Source organism: Eutrigla gurnardus (assembly GCF_963514095.1).
Source record: "Eutrigla gurnardus genome assembly, chromosome: 20".
Classification (NCBI taxonomy): domain Eukaryota; kingdom Metazoa; phylum Chordata; class Actinopteri; order Perciformes; family Triglidae; genus Eutrigla; species Eutrigla gurnardus.
In genome coordinates, this window is record NC_139931.1 from 4,939,042 (window position 1) to 4,955,705 (window position 16,664).

The 16,664-nt window shown below is 46.2% G+C and overlaps 1 protein-coding gene across 1 annotated transcript in view; it reads right to left on the reverse strand.

The window, feature by feature from the left end:
* Window positions 1-16,664, reverse strand: part of grin2aa (glutamate receptor, ionotropic, N-methyl D-aspartate 2A, a) — a 126,902-nt gene that overhangs the window by 106,132 nt on the left and 4,106 nt on the right. Inside the window, exon 2 of the mRNA XM_084037259.1 lies at window positions 9,513-10,016. Coding sequence (XP_083893385.1) covers window positions 9,513-10,013 — 501 coding nt within the window. The 5' untranslated portion in view covers window positions 10,014-10,016. The remainder of the gene's footprint in view (window positions 1-9,512; window positions 10,017-16,664) is intronic.

Sequence of the window (16,664 nt, forward strand, 5' to 3'; positions counted from 1 at the left end):
GTGCTCATTCCATCTCTCTCTCTCTCTCTCTGAAGGAGAAAGCTGTTGAGTCACTCCTTCGTTGTCCCCATTCTTCTTTTGAAGTCAGCTGAATTCCCCCCCAAAAAAAAACACAGCGATCTAAAACAGGGAAAGGAGCTCGCCGCGCCATGTCAGTTACATGATGTGACGCGACACTTTAAGGACTACATATTAAGGACTCCGGAGTTCAAGAGAACCCAGAGTGCTGAGACAAACGCGCAAATGACCTGAAAACTAAAAATAGTTCCCTCCGGGAAGAAAAAAATGAGAAAGTTGAACTGCGAAGACAAAAATGTGGAGGGACACGTTCGTCGCCACCGGAGCTCCATGTTAGGAGTTGGAAGTCTTGCAGGACAATCATGTAGCTGTCTCACTGACTTATTGTGAAATACGTACATGCGTCATACCTTCACTTAACACACAAAACGCCAACGTTTCTATCAAACCACCAGGCAAAGGAGGGGAAAGGAGTCTATTAATATTCTGTTTTTCACTCCTGGAGGGTTAAAAGTTTGCGGTTTCCAGTCGTCAGTCAGACACAAGGACACTGCAGCTCCTCGTCAGGCTCCACAGGACTAAGTCCTCTCTCACGCTAATGGATGTGATGCAGCATCCTGGGTTTTTTAAGTTTTAAGAGCGTTCACTGTACGTTACGTGGACCGGGAGAAGTGAGGCGGAGAGAGACAAATAAACTGAGTGGCCAATAAAACATGAATAATGCCGTTTTCCCGAGAGACCCCCACTGCCCAAAAGTCCTGTTCGCTGCTCGTCACACGGGGACGTTTGTACAAGTCATCACTTTCTCCAACCAACCATCCATCCATCCATCCATCATCCACCCTCCTATCCACCCATCAACCCATCCATCCTCCTATCCATCCATCCATCCTCCTATCCATCCATCCATCCACCCATCCATCCATCCATCCATCCACCCTCCTATCCATCCATCCATCCACCCTCCTATCCACCCATCAACCCATCCATCCTCCTATCCATCCATCCATCCTCCTATCCATCCATCCATCCACCCATCCATCCATCCATCCATCCATCCATCCACCCTCCTATCCATCCATCCATCCACCCATCCATCCATCCATCCATCCATCCACCCTCCTATCCATCCATCCATCCATCCATCCACCCTCCTATCCATCCATCCATCCATCCATCCATCCACCCATCTATCCATGCTTACACCCACCCATCCATCCATCCATCCATCCATCCATCCATTCATCCATCCATCCATCCATCCATCCATCCAACCATCCATCCAAGCCCGCTACTTCAGAACAATTAAGGTTGACTTCATGCTCCACGGGGCTTTTCCATCATAACAGAGAGACGAGTGAAACAAGCAAGAGGCTCGGATATTTAATTCATGTCACTCTCGCTGCCTGCATCTCTCCGCTCCCTGTCTTTTAGCACAGCTCACTGCCCCCAACATGGTGCTAGGCTAGCCCACGCCAACGCCGCAGCAGAGAGGCCGCGGTCCATTTTAATGGTCTTGTGCCGCTACGCTGGAGGAGCTCCGGAAGCAGGCGAGAAGGATTGTGCTCCATCACTGCAGACGCATTTCTGTGTGTGTGTGTGTGTGTGTGTGTGTGTGTGTGGCATGTTTACTCATGTGCTCCTTTAAGTCAGAAATAGACGGAGTAGAATGGATGTCGCCAGCTCCTTTTCACCGTGGCTTTGATAGAAAGGCAAGTAGGAGAAATTTCTCACTGCCATCTTCAAATACTTTAGGATGCGATGGAGGGAAAGAAAGAAAGAAGGGAGGACAGATAGATTTCAAGATTAGATGAGAGGAGATGATGATGATGATGACAGAGAAAGAACACAGGAATGCAGGAAGACCTGGTTTGGTAGGAAAAAACAAAGACAAGCAAATGTTTTCATGACCTAATTGCCGCCTCCCTTCCTCCCTCAGACCCTCTTTTTCCAAGATGAAGTTTGAGGAGTGGGAGGTCCTTTTTTTTTGCTCATCTAATTATATCAAACTTAAAGCAAGTGACTGTTGTCTGACCTCCCGGCACGTCGGAGTTCTGCTCAAATCCCACAGCAGCTCAAAGGGAACGACGTCGTAGTGTGTTTTTCTTTAAATAACTGCAGAAAGGAGCCTGGAGAACGGACTGCACCAGTAATCACAGAACAAAGACACGTCGCTGCAACGGAGGAATGTGATGAACATGGAAGTATGTGTTGGAGGCAACACTCACTGCTCTTATTATAGGCTGCTCATCACTAAGCACCTCTGTTAAAGGCTCCCAGGTTTCCCTCCTGATCACCGATGTCGAGGTCCACACCCTGAAACGGTCTCGCTGACCTCATTTCTACCGCTGCCATTTTACATTTGCATTTTCTCTCAGGTTGGAGAGCTATCAGAGAGATTGTAGAACTTCAAAAGCAAAGACATGTCATACTAACACAGCAGGTGAATGGGTAGCCTAGTAAAGTTGCAATGGGGTGAATATATACTGTCTTAACCAGTTTCTGAAGTATGAATTTGAAAGTGGCCAAAAAGAAATCTTTAAAACAGTTGATTTGCAGCCTCATGTTTTTTTGTGTGTAGGTTTTAATTATATTCCAAACTAATTGAAATTAGCATGATTGGACAAGAGGATCCATTATTCTTCTGGATATCTTTGGGACAGATGACTGAAGAGATATTTAATTACACCCTCGCTGATGAACTTCAAAGATTATTTTGTGTCACAGCTGTGAATAATTTTTTTAAAAAACGTCACGGCGTTGATGTTCCTGATAACCTCTCATTAGGACCGGATTGTTTACGCCGTCGTATAATAATAGTCTGACTTGTGGCTGCAGGTCTACGAGGGATGCTAACTTTACAACCCCGACCAGAAAACTCCGACCCTGAACGCGCCGTCAATCTGGACTCCCTTCTGATGCGTCCGTTGTTACACATACATATTCATGTCAACATAAATAAGCCATCAGGTCAACATCCCTCAGGGCAAAGTTAGCTGATGTTTATCTGCAGCGTGAGTGACAGTAGGAAGTAATAATGAAGTCGGAGATACCATCCTCTCTCTCTGACATCTCTGTCTCCCTCCACAATAAATGTGATTGACAAGTCCTCCTGAAAGATGCTGCCAGTTAATAAGCAGCTGTCGCTCATAATGAAGCCGTTTTTTGCGGCGTGTACCGAGAGATCCGCCGAGGTTCCTGCAGCTTAAAGAACAAATGGAGACAATTTAATCAAACGATTTCAACATTAGTGAAAACGAGGGAACGTTTCCGCGAAGGCGTCGGCGACGGGACTTCTTTTGATGCACTTGCCTCGTGACACGGCGACGAGGAATGAAAAGACTTCCAAAGCCAGCGACTGCATTGCATGTGTTATCTGTATATTAGTCAGGCTTAAAGCTGAGATGACAAAAATTCTCTCCTCCAAAGCCGTGATAGCTGCGTTATTCTCCGCGTGCCTCTTCAGTCTCTCGGTCGCCGAGCTTATATTATATTTATTGTAGGGGGTATTTCTGTCGGCTTATGGCGGCTGACAAGAGTCGAGTCAAGCAGATCAGAAATTCAATTTGCCGCCGAGACACTCGGGTTAATCAACAAGAAACACACACGCCGGGAAAAAGACGGATGGACGGACTCGTGAAGAGAGCACTCACACGTCAGTGGAGTCGGCGTACGCTGGAGCGACAAACAGACAAGAGGATTAGTTTGATGTTAGCCAGGTGGCGGTTTGTTTATCCTCGTAACCACGACGATACGCACACGAAAACACCTGTACTGTAATGATGGCAATCACATAGCTTGGATAGAGCAGCGTGGAGTCATCGACGTCCAAAAGCAACGTTGCTCAAACATCTTGCACGGCTTCAGGGAAGAAACAGAGAAGAAACTAAGCAGCTGCAGAAGGTTAACATGGAGATGAAGTGTAAGGAGATTAAAAACAGTACAGCATCCAGTTCATATTCTAGCTTTAGCTATCACGTGACGCAGCGAGTCCTTCCATGCAGCCTTCGTCCGATCACATGAGAGCGGGGAGAGATGTCATAACTTTGGTTTTTACACGTTGCCTGGACCCATCCAGCTGATTCTATTACAGAGCGGGCTTTTACAGCTCCTGACCCGGCTCCTCTACCTGGCTACGGCCGTTAACATGCACTCTTCTTCTTTGCGAGCGACCTTGTGCTTCGTGGAATCGGGAACACATTACCGCAGTCTATCCCTGTGAGCGGCTGCTGAAGCCGAGGCCTCGGAGACGGAGGGGAGGAGCGACGGGGAAGCCGTGAGGAGAGTAAAGCTCAAACTACGCGGCACAAATACAAACTCTATATACTTTAGAACAGACGGCATCAGGGGAAGCCGGATGAAGAAGAGGGAGATGATGAAGAAGAAGAGGGAAATATACTCATAAAAAGAGCTAACGGCTCCATTTCCTCTAGACCCACATATTCATTCAAATCGATTCCCTCTGAGGTGTGAGAGGCCATTTCTCATCTGCAAGACAGCTGCATCTAGCTATTGGAATAATACACACACACACACACACACACACACACACACACACACACACAACACGTTTTTCATATTTACAGTAACCTGCACACGTTCACACACACACATACTGATGCACACCCCAGGAACACTAAGTAAAGTGTTACCATGGGAATCTGGCTGAGGACATTCTTATCGAGGGGATAGTTTATCCGACAGCAGCCCAGTGATGTCATCATCGCAGCCGGACACACACACACACACACACACAGGGTGAATTATAGACACAATCACATTCTTTCCGTGGCGGAGGTGTGTGTGTGGCGAGCTCTGAGGATGCTCCAGTCAAACGGCAGCGTGATGATTTCAGCCCAACAAAAAGCAGAACGTCTCCGTACAGTAATTGGACAAACTCATGAGTGATGTCATAAAATGTTATTTCTATTCACTCTCCCCGCTTCCCCTCCTTTCCACTCGCATTTGCTATTTGGCACGAGCAGGAAGCAACAAACATCAGCGTCCTTGTGTGTGTGTGTGTGTGTGTGTGTGTGTGTGTGTGTGTGTGTGTGTGTGTGTGTGTGTGTGTGTGTGTGTGCGTGTGTGTGTGTGTGATTATACTGCCCGAGGTTAGACAACAACAGGGATGGATGAATAATGTGCTTTGATCACAATAACACCACACACACGAATGTTTGCATCTCCTACATTAAAGCTGGCAGTTACATCGGGTGTTTGTGGTTCGTTGGTATTAAAAAAATAATAATACAGAAATAAACTTTTCCCCTCCAGCCGCCATCAAACACATGGAGGCACAAACACAAGGAGGACTAGAGCGCTTGGGTTTATCAATATGAACGATCATCCTGGGATGACAAATTAAGAAATTCATCAAAGCGGTGACTTGAGTCGATATTTCTGAGAGTTGCTCCGCAGTGAATGAATGCAGGGAACGCATTACTGCACGGACCTTTATGAGTCTGTTGAAGACCGGCTAGGTGTGGTCATGTGACTGGCGCTAGTAGCTACATCATAAATGGGTGTAGACCCTCCAGCATGCATTTAAAGTGAGGGTGGGCTCTGTATTTCAGGACTGAAATCAGACCCATCCAATCATTTTGTTTGGGATGAAATGATTATATACCTACCTGTCTGTCTACCTGTCTGTCTACCTGTCTGTCTACCTGCCTGAGCCTTTCACAAGCAGCTAGCTTGACAGCTGTGAGTACTAACAATAGGGACCGGACGTCGGTGTCTGTGACTTGGTGACATTCTGGAGTTCGGAGGTCAACTGCTAGCTGCTGTCAGCGGGAACGAGTTGGCTGAGAGTTAGCGTACTCTTGCCAGTTTCTCCGATGTTGCCGATCCCAGCTTAAATGCTAAATAGAGGATTTTTCATTGTTAATTAATGTTGTTCGTTTATTTTTAAATCAAACGTAGTCAGCACTAGCAGGATTAATTTCTGGGTGTAGTCACTCTTAAAGTGACATGTTCCCAATTCTCAAATTGAAAATCCTTGCAGCATTGAGTAGGTATATGTACTACTTTCTTTTTTTCTGTGTTTGTGTGGAGATGTCAGCAGGCTAATCTGAAGGTCACAGCGTTTGCTTTGAATTCCGAAGGATATGAAAAGGCCGCGTCCGAGCGTCAGACGAGGTCCTCATTAATGTGTTTGAATGGCTGAATAATTAATTAATCAACCCAGGTGAATACAGTGTCAGTTGTTTAGGACGCTCAAGGGATGGATGTGTGTGTGTGTGTGTGTGTGTGTGTGTGTGTGTGTGTGTGTGTGTGTGTGTGTCTGCAGTGTTAAACTGCAGGGAAACATGAATAAATCCAACTCTTTGAACACTTTGTTTTATTCAGAAGTGTTTGTTTTCCCTTCGAGGAGTGAAGCGGAGAGGGACATCTCCCCGTCGCTGCTGTTAAGACATCTGGTGCGTTCACACCGTGATTAGATTGAATGAACAAACAAGGTGTGCTCCAAAAAATAACGAAGACAGAGAGAAAAAAAAGTCCAAACAGCTGCAGCAGAAGACGTGAACGGGCCGTATCGAGCAGAGTCAGGACACTAACGGAGAAATTCATTCCATTTCCTTAATCAATAATGTATTCTCTTCGATACAGGCGAGTGATGCATTATTCAACAACAAAAAAAAAAGGCTGAGGGACGTATGGAAGGGGACTAACGCAAGGAGGTACTGCAACATTTATCTAATTAACAAAGCCGGCATGAGAGACAGAGAGGAGGACGGGCCGAGGGACAACACACACAAAGACAAGAAAAGGAAAGACGGAGAGGAGATGAGGCGTGAATAGAGTTTTTATAGAAATAGGGACGCTTTCAGATAATATTCTCTGGAGGTTGACATGGAAACGGCTTTGACTGGAAGTCCTCAGTACCAAGAGATTTAGCCTCCAAGTGACGGGCGAAGGGAACACACACACACACACACACACACACACACACACACACAGAGTATATTCAGTGCATGCTGGGGCATTAAAGCATATATATATATATATATATATATATATATACATGCTGGTAAATTTCAAGCACGTCTGCGTACACCAGAACGAAGGCGTAATCGTGAATATGAAAAAAAAAACAGAGGGTCTTACAAGGCGTAATCATTGGAGGCGAGCTTCTCCTCATATTTCACATAAGGATTAGCTGAAATCTGCATGGAACAAGGCGGCGAAAAAGACTCGGCGCCTTACACTTCAGAGGGTATCCACATAAACCTTAACCTACAGGAGGGTGAGGAGTTATATAAACTTTAAAGGACTGTGTAAACCTCACGAGGAGAGGATACAGCAGAGGACGCACCGGGAGGATCGTAATCCTTGTTTGGGTTGGAAAAGCACTTCCGAACTCGCTAAACCGCTGCGTCTGTGTTTGTGTGTGGATTTCACACACTTAACACTATCGCAGCCATTATGCTGTTATTATGAGTCGTGACAGGAGCTCTAATCGTGTAATAAACTGTTCAGTCTAACGGGAGAGAGAGATTTAAGGTGGCGTCTTCACCTCGGGTTCATTTACACATAGCTAAATAGGAACTTTATGGTGACAACTAGCGCTGAAAGATTAGTTGATGAATCATGAAGCACATTTGGATTGTTGACTGTTGGTCGGAAAAGAAAAGATAAAACTGAAAAAGTCACTTTGGTCTTTGGGGAATTCAAATCAGCATTTTCTTTTATTATTTTACGACGTGTTATGGTTGAATATGAATGAATATGGTTGAAACATTTTGCTGAAAAGATTGAGAAAAGATTGGAATAGAATAACAACCAAGATGCATTGTGGGACATGGTTTCCAAACAGATTCAAACTCCTCGTACATTTCAAGACTAGTGCAAATATTCTGAACTCTATTGAGTCATTTACATATTTAGCCTTAAGCAAAGCCATATTTCCTATTTAATATATGAGATTCTCTTTCTTAGAACATCTGGTGTTTCCACCTACCAAGAAAAGTCTTTAATGTTTCATTAAAATGTCCAGAAGAAATGATGATGTTCACGCTGTGAAGTGAATCTGAAGGAAGCGCAGACAGACAGGTAATGTGGGAGGAGAGACGGGCAAATGTGAGAGAGGAAACAAAGAGAGTCGACTTTAAAGTGGATTGTTTTCTCCTCATCTGGAAGACTCCTCTTGTCAAGGAGTGTGTCTGAGTGTGTCTGTGTGTGTGTGTGTGTGTGTGTGTGTGTGTGTGTGTGTGTGTGTGTGTGTGTGTGTGTGTGTGTGTGTGTGTGTGTGTGTGTGTGTGCAGGTGCCAATCACGACATTCTGTAATTCCCCTCCACTCAGCCTCGCCTCTGGTCAAGCTAAGAGATTATCCCTCACCCCTTCATCTCCCACCTCCCTCCCTCCCCCCTACACCCTCCTCCAACACCTCTCCCCTTCTCTCCTTCCCTCCCCTTGAAAAAAGGCACCCCAAGACTTTCATATATTCACTATAAACACACAAGATGGTGGCCGAGGTGATACCAGTGTTGCATTGTGGGCCACGGCGTTGGATTTGGTGGGAAATCTGCAGGAAGGGAGAGCGCTCGCTCCGAGGCATGAAATAGGAAGTGTGATGCTTTTCTTCTCTGGAGCTAAAGATATGAGATTTTCTCACACTGGCAGATCTTCATGGATAAGAAAGGTTTCTGAAAAAAAAACACTAGTTGGTTTTAAGAAGCTTAGATTTATCAAAAGTGCGGTGGGAATTTTGGAAAAGACACTATGAATACCATTTTTTATTACAATAATTACGCCAAGATATGTGTCAAATTTTTAACAATAGACACATTGACGTTTCAAATTGCTATACGTAGCATCTATAAGTCTGGTTAGCACACTGGCTAAGCCTTCTTTGATCTCCCGGGCAAATAACACAGATAAGAATACCCTCATTGTGAACCTGATGAATCCCGGGAGCTAAGCGTCGCCTCACGAATCCTCGGCATCATGCGCCGCTCATCTCTTCCTATTCACGCTTCGCAGTGATTGGCAGGTGAGGGGCATTGCCTATTCAAACTGAGGAAACCAATCGGGACGCTCGGCCTTTGTCTGAGAGAATCCTGCAGCATGAATGGAGACTTCAGAGATTACGCCACTGTACCACGCAAGTTGACATTCGCCAAACGTACGAACGCCCACTCCCTTCCGTGTTTCCTCTCACCGCTCCTCGTCCCTTCCTGCTGTTCTCTACCTGCTTTACTCTCCAACACTTACCTCATCCACATCATGCTAGCCTGGTTCAGGCAACGCGTGATATGATGTTATTACCATTTCACAGCCTCAGCAGCCAAATGTGTGAAAGGCGACAGGTGAGCGAGTGCTTGATCGCCTCGATCCGGCAAAGACGCAAAGCCGGAACCTTCAGCAACTCAATCCAAACCACAGCAATCCTACAAATCATCCATTTCTAATGTGTAATTGGTCCATTCACCCAGTCAGCGTCATCCATCCATCAACACCCATAAAACACCCTTCCAGCAATCATCCTCCGTACCTTATCCGCCATGATCATGGACGACCCTCCGTGGATGCCCAGGATGGGTATGAGCGTCTGCGAGGAAATAAAATCCAAAATCTGGGCGATGGCCTCCTGGTCGGTGCCATCCCCGAACACCACGCCGTGGATCTTGGTGCCGGACATCAGGTCGCACATGTGGGTGATGATGCTCTTGGGGTCGGTCTCGTTGACCAGCAGGGTGACCACGTTGACGTCGATGGGGTCCTCCTTGCTCCACAGCGCCCGGATGTCCCGGTCCGAGATGTAGCGCGTGCGACCCAGGATCACCGCAATGTTCAGGACCGGCACCTTTTCCGAGGCGCTGCCGGTCCGCTGCTTCTGAGCCGCCGCGGGGTCGGCGATCAGGGTCACCGCCACCAGGAGAGCGAGGGGCAGCAGCACGCCGTTACCGCCGCCGCTGCTGGTGCAACCGCTGCTCCTTCTGCTCCTCCTCTTACTCCTTTTGCTGCTGAGGGACATACTGCCAAACCACTTCATCCCCTGGTCGAGAAAAGGATGAAGACGGATGAAGAAGATAGAAGGTGTCGGCAGGGAGGAGGGTGGAAAGATGATGACGGAGAGAGAGAAAGACAGGGGGAGATAAGAGGTTAATTCACGGCCCACACATTCAGGTAGCATCTTTCTTCTTCTATACCACTTCTTTTTCAGAAACATTATTAAACACGTACAGCAGGGAGGCGGCCTTGAGAGGAAGTTGCGGAGGGGTGAGAGAAAAGAGAAAATGACTAACAAGTAAGAGAGGCCATTCTTTATGGTCGTGATGCTCGCATCCGATGATTCAGGAGCAAGCTGTGCTGCTCAGACAGTTATACAGCTTACAAGATCTTAAAACTCAACCTTCAGCATAGATTGACGTTGGGCTTATAATGGGTTCTATGAGTGACGGTAACAGACACCGACCAGTCATATACATTGAGCTATTCCATTATTTGCAATGTTGTGCATGCTAATAATATTATGTGCATGTATTATTGAACACAAGAGTGACATAGTGGGGTAATTTGGTTTTCATATTATAGAGCTGAAGGCTACAGCAAATGCAGCGTGGGGAATAGTGTTCTGGTATTACATTATAAATGCTATTTTATTCATTTTGGCCATGCTAGCAGCACGACTCCATAGGGATCTCTTAGTGTGTTGTTCGGTCCACCACTCTGGTCCGGACTAATACCTGAACCACTATTAGATGAGTTTCTGTGACCATGCAGATCGTTCATGGTGCCCAGAGGACGGATCATAATGATGTTAGTGATCCCCTGACTTCTCTTCTTGCACCACCATGAATGAAATCTTAGTTCAGACCTGCAGAGCTATAACCATCAGCCTCGGCTAAGCAAACGTTAGCATGCTAACACACTGAACTAAGATGGTAAACACAGTGAACACTGCAGCTGGTTAGCATCAGCATGTTAGCATCGCTATTGTGAGTATTTAGCTTAAAGCAAAGCTGTGCAAAGCCTCACAACGCTGCTCAGTTGAATGTGGATGTGTTGCTTTGCACCAATCAGAGCTGAGGCACGCGGTGACATCATCATCCCCCCCCCCCCCCCCATCTCCCTACAGAGATAACATTCACAGGACCTCCTTGAACAGTCAATGCGCAGAGAGCATAAAACATTGAACGTGTGTGTGTGTGTGTGTGTGTGTGTGTGTGTGTGTGTGTGTGTGTGTGTGTGGGTCCACCATCATGTAAGACATATGGGCAGGTGTGCTGAACAGCAGAGCGTGAGGGAAATCAGAAGGGCATGAAACACATGGTCACATAATGTGTCCATGTACCGCCGCCGATTTATGGATTGGCCGACAGGACGGCGTGCTTTAGAGGCTGCTGGTGCATGATGGATTCACGGGACCAGCTCGGGGGTTTAAGCACTGACATCATGAGAAACTAGTCTGGTTTACAAAGCCTCCCCCCCATTAACAGGAGCTACAAAACAATCCACATTTTACCAAACAATGTCTTCTCAGCCCAACGGAGTGACTCATGCAGATTTAACAGCTACCAAGGACGGGATGTTTGCAATCCTGCTTCTTTTGTCTCTTCGTTAACAGGAGAGCTCAATACATGGAAAGGGCAGCAGAGCAAGTGATTAGACTTTGGTGCGGATGCTTTTTGAAATGAAGCATTATGGGACATTTGTGTGCTGTTTTTACCTCTAAAATAGTAACCAATAATCCTCTAGTCATATGTAACCAATGATTGCTTATTCCTGCTACTTTATGTGTGACGATGAGGATCTGGATGTACTTGAGATGATCTTTTTTGAGAATAGGCACTGATTCACTTTTTAAAGTATGCAGACAGTAATGTATTTTTAAAAAAAAGTCCAATTCATTGCAAATTGCTGTCTGTGCACAGTGTTTAAGTAGCCTGAATTTCTAAGTATCCTTATCAGAACACCTTTTTTTCGGTTAACAAATGCAATAAAACAGTTTCTAAAGTTTCTCATTATAGTTTAAACCCCGCTTGCCTGCAGAAAGACAGAAAACCGCAGCCGCATTGCCCATTTTGTAAGTATGGTGACCGCCTCGGATTATTGTCTGAGGGCTCGGATTTGTCACACCGTTTGATTCTGTAATGAAAGTGAAACTCCAGCGGACGGGCTCCGTCGTGGGCTGAATAATGCATGTATCATCCGGTGTTTTTAAAAAACAAGCAGAGGACCGCTCGTCCCTCTCTAACCCCCCGCTGAGCATCCACGCTGTTAGATCAGACCGGGAGGAATCATCCAAATCTCAGTCCATCCACTGCAGAGGGAGAACCGACGCCTAATAGATGCCTCGTCTCTCCCACCAGCTGCAGGATCACACAGAACTGATGTGTATTCCTCCCTGGAACCATAGAATACTTTCTTTAAGTCCTGATTTACCTTCAAACGTGTTCACAATGGCTCCCTCGTTCCTGTCTTGCTCAAGAGCACTTGAGCACGGTGGACTCTTCCTGTCAAGAGCCATTAAACTCAAGCCTTCTGGTTAAAGCACTGTCTTAATAATTACTAGACCATCCTGCCGCTGCTTCTATTATCATTTTTTAATATTACATTTCACTATTAATATCGCAGTATCAGTTGGATCATGAAACCGTTAAAATGCTTTTCATCAGCAGTTCCTGGAGGTTACAGGAGAGTTATGAAGCCCAGAGTCTGAAGATCTGAGCGGAGGAGATGGAGGCTGCATTAATTAGGGATGGGACGATGAAAATAATTCACGATATTATCCCGATAATCATCAAAATGTGATTAAAATGGCACTGAAACATACATTCACTTTACATTGTGTTCGAATTCTTAGTGAAAAACAATAAATAATCATAAATAAGATGGTCTTTTTTTTACTTCTCTACCTTAATAGTGATATTTCCCATAATCCCAATGATGGAAATTCAACACATTCGACTGTTGAGAGTGTTTTTATCAGATATCGTCTCATCCTTAGCATGAATACATTAATGATCTCATATGTATTACACACTGCACATACAGGGATGTGGGAATCTATATGTCGCCTCTGTTTTCATACGTATGAGCTGAGTTGCTACAGTAATGGTGGAAGGCGAACCAGAACGATAAGAAAATAGGTCATAACTGGTATCAATTTGGCATATTGTGGTATTTATAGTAACGGGCGAGTCCATCGCCGGCGAGATCTTCCCGTTCCAACGGGGCGGTGTAGAAATCTGACTAACAAAAGAGAGGATGGCTTATCTTTCCTTGTCTCAACTCGGCAGCATCACAGGGGGATTTTAGGGTGAGGAGGGAGGGAGAGAGAGAGAGAGAGAGACAGAGAGACAGAGAGACAGAGAGAGAGAGAGAGAGAGAGAGAGAATCCCCGGCCAAATCCGATTGGGGCAGTTTGTCGTCACACAAAGGCTACCGTTCCTTGGCTCCACAACAGTAAATGATGTTTGGCAGGCACATCCATATCACACACACACACACACACACAAAGGGTGGGTTTGTAGGGAGCTAAAGAGGTATGTGTGCATCAACGTATTCAGACCAAATCTTAAAAGAATAGTTGCTTAAAAGGTGTTTTCCCCTCCCTCTATTCTATGTGTTCCTTTAAAGAACAGAAACACACACACACACACACACACACACACACACACACACACACACACACACACACACACACACACACACACACACACACACACACACACACACACACACACACACACACACACACACACCACTAGGTTTCACACGCATCAATAATTCAGTGGCATTATCTTTACATGATGATTAATACGATTGCATTTACCGCCGCGGTCACATGCGTTCTTCCTTCTATCTCCCTAAATGGCATTAAAATGACATTAACATACTGAACACACTCTATGGATATGATTTATTTACGGAGTCGGGGCTCGGCCCGGCTGATACCTCGGGATGATAAGTGTATGTTTTATGGCGCCACGGCCCAGAGGAGGCATGTGTACACACACATACTCTCCGGTTTGTCCAAGACATTTAATATTGTATTAACCGTCCCACGTTGCCTCTTCTGCCACATTCATCCATCACCCATTCATATATTCACTTATCTGTCCATTCTGACCGACTGTAGAATCGTGGCAGTACAACATGGCGGACTGGGTTCATGGTTTTATTTATGTTTAGTATGGGAGCCTTTGAGGACCAGATCCCGAGATCTAGTGGAAACTCCCTCCCAGCGGTGGAGCTGAACTGCTGAATCAGCATATTCACACTCATGCTGTCTGAATGTCAAATACGGGGTGACATCCATCTCCTCGTCTCCTCGTATTATAGAGGAACTATGATGGTCTGCTTTTACTTGATGACTCTAATCCTGTTTACTGATCTTTGTGAACCAGCTGTGTTTTGGGGAACGAGGGATGATGAGCTCCTTCCTTCTCCTGCTGGTTGTGGGTCGTCGGTCTTTCCCTGACCTCCTCTACCGTATCACCCTCCGCAAAGCCACTCAAAGACTAATTCTGAAATAATTCAATTTCTAAAATAACTTCATTTATTCTTCTGTCCCAAGACATCAGCCGTTCCCTCCCTTATTCCCATTTCTCTCAGTTTGACTTCATCCCCCAGGTTCTCTGTCCTTCCATCCATTTCTATTTCAAGAGGTTCGTCCTAAAATGAGATTCTGCCGTACGAAGACAAGCAGCCGCCGAGGAAGAGAAAAGGTACGACTGTTAACGTGCTGCTGACGTTTGGAACCCTCTTTTGCATAATAAATGTTTTTCTTTCTTAAAGACTAGAAGACAGTTTTGAGTGGTTATTAAAGTGGAGACATAATATTGTATTTTGGAAAGTGATCCATTTTTACTTTCCCAGCATCAGCAACTTATTTTGGTTTCATAACAAACAGAACTTGGCAGAACAGACAGGGAATTACCATCATTAGAGTCCCAGGGATGACATCACAGTGTCACCATCGCTGGTGGTCTATGGGACGTGTAGTTCTAAAGCAAACAGGATTTATTACTTTAGCCAAATTTAAAGGGGCACTCCGCTGATTCTGCACAGCAAAGTCAGTTCTGGAGGAGCTTTGTAGAGTGATGTCATCAGATTATTTGGCTAAGGTTCAGAAATTAAACATTTCTACAGGAAGCTAAATATTACGGCATTTAAAAGACATAAGACGTTAGACTCATTATGGGAAGTAAAAATACTCTGAACTAAAAATCAGGACACCTCAACCTCTTCAGCTTCCTTTCACATCTGGAGTCTGAACTTTGGAGTGACCTGAACTATGGCCGACCTCTTCAGACATTCTCCTCCTCCAATGAGCCCGTTCCTCCATCCGTCCTCTCCCATCATCCCCTCCCTCCCATCATCCCCTCACCATCTCTCTCCCATCATCCCCTCACCATCTCTCTCCCATCATCCCCTCACCATCTCTCTCCATCATCCTCTCACCATCCCTCTCCCATCATCCCCTCTCTCCCATCATCCCCTCACCATCCCTCTCCCATCATCCCCTCACCATCTCTCTCCCATCGTCCCCTCACCATCTCTCTCCCATCATCCCCTCTCTCCCATCATCCCCTCACCATCTCTCTCTCCCATCATCCCCTCACCATCTCTCTCCCATCGTCCCCTCACCATCTCTCTCCCATCATCCCCTCACCATCTCCCTCCCATCATCCCCTCTCTCCCATCGTCCCCTCACCATCTCTCTCCCATCATCCCCTCTCTCCCATCATCCCCTCACCATCTCTCTCCCCATCATCCCCTCACCATCTCTCTCCCATCATCCCCTCACCATCTCCCTCCCATCATCCCCTCACCATCTCTCTCCCGTCATCCCCTCACCATCTCTCTCCATCATCCCCTCACCATCTCTCTCCCGTCATCCCCTCACCATCTCTCTCTCCCATCATCCCCTCACCATCTCTCTCCCGTCATCCCTCACCATCTCCCAGCCATCATCCCCTCACCATCTCTCTCCATCATCCCCTCACCATTCTCTCTCCCGTCATCCCCTTACCATCTCTCTCCCAGGGCCCGGCCATCTGCTCGGTGTGCCTGACGTGTGCATGAGCACCACGAGAAGCCCAGTGGAAGTAATCGTCTGCTACCACTCAGGCTTCAACATGTTGTCTGCCCACTGCACATACCTCTTTAGCTCCCTACAAACCCACCCTGTGTGTGTGTGTGTTGTGTGTGTGGTGTGTGTGTGTGTGTGTGTGTGTGTGTGTGTGTGTGTGTGTGTGTGTGTGTGTGTGTGTGTGTGTGTGTGTGTGAGTGTGTGTGTGTGAGTGTGTGTGTGTGTGTGTGTGTGTGTGTGAGTGTGAGTGTGTGTGTGTGAGAGAGAGAGAGAGAGAGAGAGAGAGAGAGGAACAAAGAAAGAAGTGACACCACTGGTACTCTCTTATATAATGGGTGTGAACGGTGCTGCTCTGTGTGTGTGTGTGTGTGTGTGTGTGTGTGTGTGTGTGTGTGTGTGTGTGTGTGTGTGTGTGTGTGTGTATGTGTGTATGTGTCTTCCCCCTCTGCACCTGATGCCCAACACACACCTATGCCCCCCCGGCTCCATTGGAATATTACACTCTGTGCTATGCGCTCATTTCTTTTCACTTCTCTTAGAGCTAATTGCATCAGTCACTTTCTGCTCCATTAGCAGGCGGGAGGCCAGTATAAGAACATTGTC